Here is a 13,893-nt window from a genome sequence, read left to right as displayed (position 1 = left end):
TATGACTCCTTTTTTTAATGAATAGTAAATTCTAGTCCATGATAAATTCATGGGTAACTTTTCTGAAATGGTATTATGAAGGAAGGTTTTAATGAAAATTGTAATATTGTACAGGTACGCAGAATCCATGTCTGAATGCAGGATGTTCTCAGAAGTGTAAGGTGGTAAAAGGAAATGCAGTCTGCTACTGCAATGACTCTTATTTTCTACTTAATGATGGAGTTCGATGTATAAGTAAGTTTTTAGCTCACATTAATGAAGTTTGGGGAGCTTATGTAATACCCGCTACATAGGTGTCCCAGGTTAAAGTTTTTGGAGCAGATTATTTTTCAAGAACTTCTATGCCCTATACTAACCAGAGATGCATGGAAAATGCTTCTAGCATATTTCACTGTACCAGTCAAGGTTTCAGATGCTGCAATTTCAAGTGAAGAATGCCCAGTTTAATGTTTTTGATGCAGGTTAACCTTTATGGAGGAGGTTAAAGTTTTTGAAGCAGGTCTTCTTTCCAAGTAACTATATAAGTTATATTGACCAAACTTGCATGGATGATATATCTAAAGATGCACACTACCAGACTTGCTTTGGATGCTGGATCTGACCTACATTTTCCAGATGAGTGACCAGGTTAAAATTTTTTGAGAATGTTCATCTGAAGTAACTATAAGCCTTATGTTGACCAAACATGCATGGATGATACATCTAAGGATGCACACTACCAGGCTTGCTTTGGATGCTGGATCTGACCTACATTTTATGGATGAGTGACCAAGTTAAATTTTTGAGCAGGTTCATTCTAAAGTAAATTCTTTTAATATATATATTTGATTAATCTGATTACCTTAAAATTTAATAAATTCAGTGTATTTGCTATTTTTCTGGATTATTGAGCTGGAATGTATACATGGTGCTTGTATTTTTAGCTCACCTGAGCTGAAAGCTCAAGTGAGCTGTTCTGATCACCCGTCGTCCATCTGTCTAGCTGTCTGTCTGTCCGTCCGTCCATCCGTCTGTAAACTTTTCACATTTTCAACTTCTTCTCAAGAACCACTAGGCCAATTTTAACCAAACTTGGTACAAAGTATCCTTGGGTGAAGGGGAGTGTAAATTGTTAAAATAAAGGGCCAAGTCCCCTTACAAGGGGAGATAATCAAGAAAAGACAAAAATAGGGTGGGGTCATTAAAAAATCTTCTTCTCAAGAACCACTGGGCCAGAAAAGCTGAAACTTATGTGGAAGCATCCTTGGATAGTGTAGATTCTAAATTGTTCAAATCATGACCCCCGGGGGTAGGGCGGGGCCACAATAGGGAATCCAAGTTTTACATTGAAATATATTAGAAAAATCTTTAAAAATCTTCTCAAGAACCACTGGGCCAGAAAAAGTGAAACTTATATGGAAGCATCCTGGGGTAGTGTAGAATCTAAATTGTTCAAATCAGGGCGGGCCACAATAGGGAATCCAAGTTTTACATGGAAATATATAAGAAAAATCTTTAAAAATCTTCTTCTCAAGAACCACTGGGACAGAAATACTGAAACTTATATGGAAGCATCCTGAGGTAGTGTAGATTCTAAATTGTTCAAATCTTGACCCCCAGGGGTAGGGCAGGGCCATAATAGGGAATCCAAGTTTCACATTGAAATACATAAGAAAAATCTTTAAAAATCTTCTCAAGAACCACTGGGCCAGAAAAGCTGAAACTTATATGGAAGCATCCTGAGGTAGTGTAGATTCTAAATTGTTCAAATCATGACCCCCGGGGGTAGGGCGGCGCCACAATAGGTATATTAAAAGTGGGGAAATCTGGTAAAGAGCAACATGGCCAAAGTTACTCAGGTGAGCGATGTGGCCCATGGGCCTCTTGTTTAAGCTCAATGGTCTTAATTCATATCCCAAATTTTTAAACAGTAGGGCTACATATATGAATTAGTAAATGCACTCCATTGGACTTCATTAATATGTATGGACGTAGAGCAATGGCATATTTTTATTATTTTACGGAAAATTACCATAACTACAATGAAAAAGAAAACTATCAAATAACTTTTCATAATATAAAATCATGCTACAGAATTAATGTCTATAAAAAGGTTTCTCTTATCATACTATCTGTATTGATTAGAAATAAATAGCTGCATGAGAAACTGATTACTACTAGTATGCAGTCTAAATTCATTGACTGGAACAGACAACGATAAGCTTTTTGTGAAGACTAAAACCAACCCCAGCCTTATAGGTCTGTGCTATGTATATAACAAAGTGATTCTTTTTAAAAGAGAAACATTGGAAGCCCAAACATACAGGAAGGTTCTATGTACAAAAGGGTAAGACATTTCATGCAAGGTCATTTCAATGTGTTCAAGGCTATTGACAGAAAAAGTGAAAAAATTCTGTCCAGCTAATAAGCTCATACAATGGGTGTACTATGACCTTGACCCAAGATCACTTGTCCAGTTGAAGATCATTGGGAGAAAAGGTGTTAAATATGATTGAATTATTATATTTGTCATACTTACTTGCAAAAAGTGTGTGTGACTTGTAATGAAGAGAATGTACCTTTGATTTTAACATTAAACAATTGCTGCTTCTACCTCCTTTAAATAGTGTGTGTAGTAATAGCAATTCCACTTGGGTTGCCCCTCTTCATCTTATTCTGTCAAATATTCTTGCAGAAAATGAGACCATAGACAACTGTGGAGTTACAGACTTTCTGTGCCATGATGCAGAAAAATGTATCAAAATCACTCAAACTTGTGATAAAATTCCACACTGTTTAGATGAAAGTGATGAATCTGCTGTTGTTTGCAGTGAGTTTTAATCATAATGATACTTTTTTTTCATTACTATATAATTAATTGTATTCATTTTATGTTGCACATTTGTGTGTCATCATAAGAATATGTCACATGTTATTGTGTACAGATAAGGAGCACTGCCACTCCCAGTATTTCACATGTAACAACTACCAGTGTATTCCTTTTGGGAAACAATGTGATGGGAAGTTTGACTGTTTGGATGGCTCAGACGAGAGAGACTGTCAGTGTAACCCAGATACAGAATTCCAGTGTAGGAACAAACAGTGTATTAATAGGAAATACCATTGTGACATGGACATTGACTGTGATGATAACTCAGATGAAATTGGATGTGGTGAGTGGCTAGATGAATCATAACTGATTTTGATTACAAGGTTATAAGTTGAAGAATATTTTATTGTAGTTGAGTATGTGTTGAATGAAATGTAAAGACTTGCTGTAGAAAAGTAAAAAAGTGCATTCTATAAAAAAGGCCAAAATGGTTATTCAGGTGAATTTTTTCTCTTTTTATTTGTGCTGTCAAGATTTGGTAATTGTGTTGAATTTCTTTGATTTGAAGATTTCAACTGTTCTGCAATTCATCATGAGGATACTGCCCACTGGGTATCCTGTAACACAACATCTCTGTGTATCATGGAATCCTGGATTTGTGATGGAAAACGAGACTGTCCTGACTCCGAAGATGAAAAGAACTGCTCCAATACAAGTATATAGCAGTTTATAAATATTAGAAATACACTTAGTCTCCTTCAGATATGTTTGAAATGTAAATCATTTGTGATTAAGACAGCATTTGGAATGCAGGATATATTCTATAATTATATTCAACTTCTGGTTATAGGCATACATATACCAAACAATCCATTTAAATATTTATAGCTCACCTGGGGCAAAGGCTCAAAGTGAGCTTTCGTAATCAAAATTTGCCTGCTGTGTGATGTTGTCGTCTTTGTTGTTGTCCTTTACTTTTCATAGAAAAGTCGAAAATTTTCTTCTCTGCCCATGGGTAATTAGCAGACATACTAAGTGCATGTTTTCATGATGAGCAAGGATGCCTCTTGTGAAAGTGTGAATTTTTTTTACCCCTGGGTCAGAGGCTTTGGTGTTAGGGTGGGGCTTTGTTGAATCTATAGTGAAAATGAATTATTTCTTTGAAAATCTTCTCTGCTCCTGGGCATTTAGGCAGCAAACAGAGTCTATAAAGTTTTAATGAGCAAGGGTATTTTTACCAAATTGTTAAAATTCTGCAAATTAATTAATTTGTATTCTACTGAAAGAAGTTATTCACCTTTGCTATGATGATTTTAAAATCACTGTAAATAATGTACTTGAGAGGTCAGTTGAATAACAGAACTATACAAGAATTTTTATAATTTTTAATACAAAAAGTACTTTCATAGTTTTTAATGGTCAGGTAGACTTGTAAATAATAGATAAATAAAAATTGGACAGAACTACCTTATATTTGTACATTAAATGTTCTTCAAAGATAAGTGAGGCCAGTGTTAGGGGGACTGGAATCGTTTTACTAAAATGCTTAAGAACTATTGTTTTACTTAGTCTGCATGGGGATAGTGACAAATGGGGGCAAGTGTAGGCAAGTAAATAGATCAACTTTGAGATATGTTACTGAGCACTAAATTAATTATTTTGCTTATCCCTGATCATCATATTTCTCTTGCTTTTAGGCAACATAGCTTCATTTATCAGCTTATTTTGTTTTATTTTATATTCAATCTTTGGACATTTACAGTGTTACTTTATACTCAGGTGACCATTAAGGCACTTGGGCCTCTTGTTTCAAATCACAACTGCAAAGGGGGGGGGGGGGTTCGGACCACTTATATATGTAAACTTTTCAATAATGAACCAATTTCTGCTTTTTCTCCCGCCAGAGTGCTTATGTGTGAACAATGTGGCCCATGGGCCTTTTGTTTTTATATGACTGTGATTGAAACAGATGATTAAAAGGAACAGACTGTTTCAATTTATGCTTGAAGTTCAGTATCACATTTTTTATATACAGAAGGTGATTGTAAAGGACCAGACATGTTTCTCTGTAAGGATGGCAATCGCTGTATTCCCAGTGCATGGAAGTGTGACTTAGACAATGACTGTTTGGACAAATCTGATGAATTAACTTGTGGTATGGATTTTGTGGTATTGATTAGGTGTTACCCACATTTTTGTCTATCTGTAATCTCTAAATCTGATTTATCGTTAAAATAGAACTCGACCTTTACAGAAACTACTGATGTTTCATTGATAAATTGGAAGAAAGAAAATGCAGTAAAACATGGTTACAATGGACACGCTTATAATGAATTAATGCTTAGAGCCAAGTGGATTTCATTCCCTGTAGTTTAAAAACATATTGTGAACTTTACAAATTAGGTTTATAACGAATCACAAGGACATCCCTGGCACTTCGCTAAAGTTAAAAATATGATTTGAGATTATTAGATGATCTGAGCAGAAAGCTCAAATGAACTTATCAGATAAAGTTTGTTAGTGAATATTACGAGGGTTGATGCAAAAGCAATGTCACAACTTTGATAAAATTGTTACTAGTCGACGTAAAACAACAAACTTATAAATGATGGAAGCTATATTTATATTGTTACTAGTCGACGTAAAACAACAAAATTAGAAATGATGGAAGCTATATTTATATTGTTACTAGTCGACGTAAAACAACAAAATTATAAATAATGGAAGCTATATTTATATTGTTACTAGTCGACGTAAAACAACAAAATTATAAATAATGGAAGCTATATTTATATTGTTACTAGTCGACGTAAAACAACAAAATTAGAAATGATGGAAGCTATATTTATATTGTTACTAGTCGACGTAAAACAACAAAATTATAAATAATGGAAGCTATATTTATATTGCTACTAGTCGACGTAAAACAACAAAATTAGAAATGATGGAAGCTATATTTATATTGCTACTAGTCGACGTAAAACAACAAAATTAGAAATGATGGAAGCTATATTTATATTGTTACTAGTCGACGTAAAACAACAAAATTAGAAATGATGGAAGCTATATTTATATTGCTACTAGTCGACGTAAAACAACAAAATTAGAAATGATGGAAGCTATATTTATATTGTTACTAGTCGACGTAAAACAACAAAATTAGAAATGATGGAAGCTATATTTATATTGTTACTAGTCGACGTAAAACAACAAAATTAGAAATGATGGAAGCTATATTTATATTGTTACTAGTCGACGTAAAACAACAAAATTAGAAATGATGGAAGCTATATTTATATTGTTACTAGTCGACGTAAAACAACAAAATTAGAAATGATGGAAGCTATATTTATATTGTTACTAGTCGACGTAAAACAACAAAATTAGAAATGATGGAAGCTATATTTATATTGTTACTAGTCGACGTAAAACAACAAAATTAGAAATGATGGAAGCTATATTTATATTGTTACTAGTCGACGTAAAACAACAAAATTAGAAATGATGGAAGCTATATTTATATTGTTACTAGTCGACGTAAAACAACAAAATTAGAAATGATGGAAGCTATATTTATATTGTTACTAGTCGACGTAAAACAACAAAATTAGAAATGATGGAAGCTATATTTATATTGTTACTAGTCGACGTAAAACAACAAAATTAGAAATGATGGAAGCTATATTTATATTGTTACTAGTCGACGTAAAACAACAAAATTAGAAATGATGGAAGCTATATTTATATTGCTACTAGTCGACGTAAAACAACAAAATTATAAATGATGGAAGCTATATTTATATTGCTACTAGTCGACGTAAAACAACAAACTTATAAATGATGGAAGCTATATTTATATTGCTACTAGTCGACGTAAAACAACAAACTTATAAATAATGGAAGCTATATTTATATTGCTACTAGTCGACGTAAAACAACAAAATTATAAATAATGGAAGCTTTATTTATATTGTTACTAGTCGACGTAAAACAACAAAATTATAAATAATGGAAGCTCTATTTATATTGTTACTAGTCGACGTAAAACAACAAAATTATAAATAATGGAAACTATATTTATTTTAAATCAGATCTGAAAATTTCAATTCAACATGATTTATACATTTATAAATATCGTATTATATACAAAGTGCGATTTTGGTAGTTGCCGCATCTAAATTACGTCATATAAATGATACACGTCGTCATACATTCAAACGTTTCCCAATAAAAATATTTGAGATTCACTAACACGTTCACAAATTTCTGTTCTTTAAGAATTCTTGGTACCCATCTTACACTCACTCTTTTCATAATTAAATCCTCTGTCAAAATTCTTTGAACAGTACACAAGACAAAGTGTTCATATCCCTTTACATAACAGATCTATACATGCATGTCTTTTGACAACATCAGACAGACACCAGTTAAACGTTTCCGTCCGACCTCTCATCTTTCGGTCTTCCTGTCCTCTGCTAATTATTCAATGACCCATCACCCTCCCCAAAATACCTGAAACCATCTATAAACAAGACTCTTATTTACGTCTTTTCACTGTGACTCTGATTTATCTACATAACTTGTCTCTACTGGTAATTTCCCCATTTTGAGGTAAAAATGCAAAATGCATTACAGCTTGCTCCGGCATTTTTTCCCCCATTTTGACACGTCCTTTGTTCAATACATCAGAGTAAAACTCAACGGTTATAATCAAAAATAACAATGACATCATTTAATTTTCAACTAATCATTAGAAAATGGCATAAATTTTGTCTTTTAAAATCATTGGCCGATTAGTCCCGTTTTTATATCTTTTTTGTGTTTGTCTATTTCATCCTAAAGAAATACGCTTTCAAAAGTGACGTTTTGTTGTGACGCAGCGACACCCCATATGCCTTATGTTTGAAACAACCGTAAAATTAATTTATTTTAACATAATTAAACCAAAGTTCCAATGTTAATTAGATTTATATATGTGCATATTTTGGTATATTGTATTTGATAATATGACACCAAATATAAAAGATATGGACACTGTTACATTACTTCTGGGTCAACCCTCGTATTTGTCCATCTTTGTAAACCTCTCACATTTTTGACTAGATATTTGAACTATTGGGCCAATTTCAACCCAGCTTGCTTTAGAAAATCTTTGAGTTAAGAGCTTTCAAGTTTGTTAAGATAAGGAGTCATACCCCTTTCGAAAGGGAAATAAGTAAGGAAAAAATAATCTTTTTGAAAACCATACAGTCATGCAGATAAATCAAAACTTCATTGGATCCAAATATTGCATCTTTTGCTGTAGTGGAGTCTTGGGATGAGTTAAGATTCTTGCAGGGATGTAAAACTCCATTTATTAATCAGTATATACATTCCACATGTATTTTCCTTATAAAATGTTGGAAAGCTTTGACATTCAAAACACCATAACACAGATGAGGAGGTCAATAGGTTAAGTTATGATTTTTAGTTGGATGTTGGAACACCGTGCAATGTCATGAGTGAAAATCAAAATTTACACTCAACACATTTAACATTAACAGCTGCTCTTTCAATTTAGCTGTTCAGGTGCAATGTATATAATTTAAACAGGCATAATAAACCTAGTATTTAAATAAATGAAACTTTATCAATCTACCATGAAATTTAAAAATGTAAATATTAGCATTTAATTGTATATTTTGGATGTTCAATGTGTCGAATGAAGGACAGCTGTGCATTAACAAACCTTAATACCAAGCTAACATGTGTTATTCAATTTGTCAACACAGCCTCTGAGTTATGACATATTGAATGTCCAATATTTCCAATTAGATACTTAAATGAATCAATTGTACAAATCATAGCTCTTAAGGCTATTTGCAGGGGCCACACAATGATTGACCAGGGGGGAGGGTGTTAGTGGTGGACAAGTTTTACATAGGAGTGAATATATATTGTCTTAAAAACTCTTGACTCAACATTCATAAAAAATTACATTTGTTTTTGCCTTAAATTAAATTGCATTGATGAAATTAGTATCGTCTTTAGAAAAAGGAGAATTATCAGAATATATTTTTTCTATATAGATCTACATGTAATTAATTATTTTTCAAATATACCATACTTCTCTTAGATGATGATTGTGATAGCAGTATGACCAAATGTTCTGAGGGGACATGTATACCAAAATCTTGGGAGTGTGATGGTCACCCAGACTGTTTTAATGGAACAGATGAATCCATTGATGTCTGTAGTAAGTAGATCTTGCATTAATTGAGTGCATTCATGTTCAGAACATGGACATATTCATAATTGATTTTTTCTATAGATCATGAACTTGTCCAACTAATCCCAGTCAACTAAGTTTACAAATGTGTAATCAATGCAAAGTTTTCAAAACTGACTCTTTTATCGCTCTAGTTCTTATTAAAGACATTAAATTTAGAAAGAGAAAGATCAGAAGTATTTGTATGACTAAGTAATTGTTAAAAAAAATCTCTTAATGATTAATTTAGATGTCAACAGAACCTGTAAGCAAGATGAGTTTCTGTGCTTCTCCACCTTCCGCTGTATATCAAAAGACTGGCTCTGTGACGGCGACGCTGATTGTCCTAACAGTGAGGATGAAGATGTAGCGAATGGTTGTGGTATGTATGAAACGTAATCCCTCCTTGATTCATATATCTAAATTGTTCCCTGAATCACATATCTACATGTACATGGTTATCTCTGTATCACTTGTTGAAGTACCCTATGAATTATGTCAACATGGTACTTCATCATCATAAGTCTAGCAGTAACCATCTGAAAGATTTCTAGATGGTACTCTCTATCACATTTTGTTTATCTCACAGGCCCTATTTACTTTTTAGGTCACCTGACCTGAAACCACAAGTAAGCATTCCTGATCACATTTTGTCTTGCATCTATTTGTCTGTAAACTTTTCACATTTTCAACTTATTCTCAAGAACCAAGGGGCAATTTTAACCAAACTTGCCACAAAGCATCCTTGGGTAAAGATGATTCAAGTTTGTTCAAAATGAAGGACCACAAATTCTTTGAATGGGAAATAATTAAGAATTAGTGAAAATATAGTGGTATCTTTCAAAAATCTTCCTAAGAGTCACTGAGCAAGAAAAGTTGAAACTTATGTGAAAGCATTATTACCTAGCATAAATTTAAGTTTGTTCAAATCATGACTTTCGGTGGTAGGGTGTGGCTACAATAGGCAATCAAAGTTTTACATAAGAATATATAGTAAAAAATCTTAAAAAATCACTAGACCAGAAGAGTTGAAAATTATGTGAAAGCTTCATTAGATAGTGTAGATTCAAAGAGCTAAAGCCACGAACCATCATATTTGGCCCTGTGTTTTTCACAAAAATAAAGTTTCGATTCAAGAAGAGTACTATACGTTAAATATTAGAGGACAACATTTTTCTTTTCCATACATAACTTATATCGTTATATAATGCGCCATTAAACACGTGCGACGGTTGGAAAATGCGACGGTTTCATAAAAACGTTAAAAAATGCCGTTTTTTCGACAGATTTTCCCAAAGTTGGATGTGGCCACAGTTAAGAACAACTTTTATACTTCCCATAGATATAGATATTACCGATACAAATCTTTATGTTTAATATCGTTGTTGTTCGTGGCTGTGGCCAATATGAAATTTGATTTTATATTTAAATTTTGATGGATCAAATAATCCTTAATTTGTAGATCAATCGTTTACATTCAATTCATGTAATAATAAAAAAAATATAAATTTCACAAAATATGCTAGAAAATCAGTAAATTGTTCATTTAAAACGCTAAATGTGAAAAATAGTCAACTACATACATTTTCTGAAATAAATGTCTGGAAAAACTTTGTGGTTTTTACTATGACTAGGTCATTATGTATGACGGTACTAGTAATACGTCAGTTGTGACGTCATAAAGGCTGTAAATTATTTGGGATGTTGCTGAAAAGTTTTTAACGCTCTAGATAGTGCCCCTACATGTATTTACATGTATATGATTTAATTACATGTAAACCCAACTGGATGATACCATCAAATTGTAAGTTTTTAGAAATTCCCGCCACGGTGTCTTTCTTTACTAACCCCCCCCCCCCTCCCTGAAATAATTCAAAATACTGTTGTTGATAGTGTTAACAGGCATGACTTAAATTGTAAACAAATTAATAGAGAGTGTAGCAAAGATATCACGCTATACCTTTTTAAAACAAGCGAAATAATAATGATATGGGTTGCTGTCTAAAGTGAAAATTAAAAAAAAAATTAAAAAAAGGAATGAAAAAAATACGCATTAAGATAATCATCTGCATTTCCGCACCGAAATCCACCATCTTTATGTACATGCAGAAGAATCATCTCAATGGATTTACAAAATTCAATCGTATCGATGGCTTATACATGCTGATACAAAATAATATATAGTTATAGTATACAGTTATGTGATCACCGATATCGGGTTTCGTTAAAACACTTGCACATGACGATCCCGCGCCCGTGATCAAAAACAAAAGAATATATCAGTATATTTTTAATATGTCTGTATTTTTATTAAAATCGAAGTGAGGCTATTGATGCATATATACATATAACATATACCCGATCTTGTCATCCTTTGTGAAACATAATTCAAATATACCCCCAGTGAGCAAAATTGCATTAAATGCATGTCGTATGTCTTAGACATCAGTATAAAATGTTTATGCATTTTTTGTACTGTGCTTCAAATATTTCATTGTAACTAACACAATTTAAATAAGTATAGTTATGCTTCAGATCGTCAGTCAGTGAAAGGGTAGTGATTATATGTCTATTTAGACAAAACATAAATTAAATAAATAAGTACACTACATATAATTTACCCAAAGTTTTTATCCGTCATAAACTCTTCATTGCGACTTTATTAGTATACGGTTTTATCTAAGAATTCAGCGATGTGAAAACACATGGAGAGAGAGAGAGATCTTAGAATGTGTTTTAAATAACAAGTCAATAAAGCGGAAATATGTTCTTTAAAACGTATGGCCGTAAGTTGTTTATAGCTAGATTTTTTTTAAACCCAACGAAGTAGATTTTTTTTGGATAATAATTCTTACTCTTTTTTAAAGTCTTTTTTCAGCCTATTCTGGTTAGTACACTTGTACCTCCTCCCTCAGTATAAACTATTAGGATCATGATATGTAGAATGGTAGATCCAAGACTTCCAGCTGAGATTGAAACAAAAGGGGGGGGGGAGGGTGTTACAAACTAATGGCAACAAAATTTTCATCTAATGTAGTTATTTTCATTTTATTCTCTTAAGTTGTCTTGAATTTAACTTTCTTTATTGTTAATTAATAGAAATCAATCTAGAAATTGAAAATTGTTAAAGACTTTCCTACTCCTCTTATTTTTTCCTCAATGAGAAGGGGGGGGGGGATTGGTTTGGCGGCACCTTTTTTCACGAAAAAAAAATCATAAAGAAAATTGAAGAAAATATGTACGGACAACTCTTATTGCTTCTCTGAGTAAAACCTTTTTAAGCAAGCTTTTGTTGATTAAAATCAATCTTGTGCTGATTGTGAGACAATAAAACAAGAATAAATGAACACCTGTACATGTATTTCAATTATGGTACTGACCCACATATCAGCAATATCAGTGTAGCTCTACTCTTTTTATAAACCATAAAAACCATAATGTGCAAATGAAATCGAAAGTGCAAAAAAATGGGGGGGGGGGGGTTCCAGCAAATACTGTTTTAAATATATAATAATGGACAGTGACGAGTGATTTTTTAACAAATTTAGTTTTCTTAAGAATATTTTTTGAAGTGTACTCTACTGTATTCCATATTACTCCAAAGAAATTTACATTTAGGGCTAGAATGTTTTGATGAGTTCTTTTTACTAATTAAACCATTCTGATAAATTGCGAAATCCCTTTCCAATTAATCTAAAAATTTTCCCTGTTTCTGTATCGAAAACAACGTTCAAATTATTGTTACAAATGAATGAATGGATTAGAAACAAGTCCTTCCAACTTTTTCCTTCTTCCTCTTGTCCAAATAATTTAGATCTTTTATACGTTAAAATACTCGTATTATCAGGATCTAAGAATTTTGCATTGAAAGTCTCTTTCAATTTAAACAAAACTTTCTGCAATTAAACTTTTACCTAGTTATAGAATTAGCTCTTCAGTTCAGAAACATTCGTTTCAAGATCATTTCAGGTATGTTGTCAATTATTTTTTTCCCGACTGCCCCCTTCCCAACTTTGAAAAACGATACTACGTGCCTGGACGCACATGCCAAAGATCAGCTTAATATCTGCTGGCCTGAAGGGAAAAATCCGGAAAACTTAGTTGGTCAGACTATCGGCAATTGAAGCATGTCGTATATTGTTTATGATGATTTATACACAATACTTAACTAGGAGCGAAGCATCGCTCAAAAATGTGTTGAAGGGATATAAATAGAATGTTCCTTTTTTTAATATTAGGGACCAGGTAGAATGAAAATATTCCAAGACAGGCACACAGATTATTATACTCCCGCTTGAAAAGTGGGGGTATATAGTGATGGGGGTGTCCTTTCCGTCCGTCTGTGCGTCCGTCCATTACGCTTTGGGGTACACATCTCTTATCCGCAACTCCTTCTATACCACTCAATAAAATCTAATGATATTTTCGCAGAATCTTTGTTAGATAGTGCCATTGTGCACCTCCTATTTCACTTTTTGATCAGACACATATTTCGGGTTTCCAATAGCAAAACATAGACACTGCCATTCTTTAAATAATATTTAGGGTACCCATCTCTTATCCGTAACTCCTCTTATATGCCTGAATAAATTAAAAAATGTGATTTAATGATACTTTCACGGAATCTTTTTTACATTGTGCACCTCCTATTTCACTTTTGATCAGACACATATTTCGGGTCTCCCATAGCAAAACATGGACTTTGCCATTATAAATATATGATAGGCGGGGTATCATTTTGTGAGCTCAGTGCTCACAGTACCTCTAGTTTTTACTTCATGTATCTATATAATTCAATCAGTTAAACACGAGGTTACCATAAAGACGGCAAGTAAAA

At 32.9% G+C, this 13,893-nt stretch overlaps 1 protein-coding gene across 1 annotated transcript in view; it reads left to right on the top strand.

The window, feature by feature from the left end:
* Nucleotides 1-13,893, top strand: part of LOC133173118 (low-density lipoprotein receptor-related protein 1-like) — a 135,071-nt gene that overhangs the window by 67,747 nt on the left and 53,431 nt on the right. Inside the window, 7 exon segments of the mRNA XM_061308049.1 lie at nt 115-234; nt 2,675-2,809; nt 2,925-3,152; nt 3,378-3,534; nt 4,819-4,964; nt 8,925-9,044; nt 9,307-9,438. Coding sequence (XP_061164033.1) covers nt 115-234; nt 2,675-2,809; nt 2,925-3,152; nt 3,378-3,534; nt 4,819-4,964; nt 8,925-9,044; nt 9,307-9,438 — 1,038 coding nt within the window.

The sequence above is a fragment of the Saccostrea echinata genome, unplaced genomic scaffold, assembly GCF_033153115.1.
Source record: "Saccostrea echinata isolate AGI-Se365-2 ecotype Australia unplaced genomic scaffold, CSIRO_AGI_Sech_v1 ptg000056l, whole genome shotgun sequence".
Taxonomy (NCBI): Eukaryota; Metazoa; Mollusca; class Bivalvia; order Ostreida; family Ostreidae; genus Saccostrea; species Saccostrea echinata.
The sequence above is the reverse complement of the archived record's forward strand: the minus strand, read 5'-3'. Positions and strand labels throughout refer to the sequence as shown.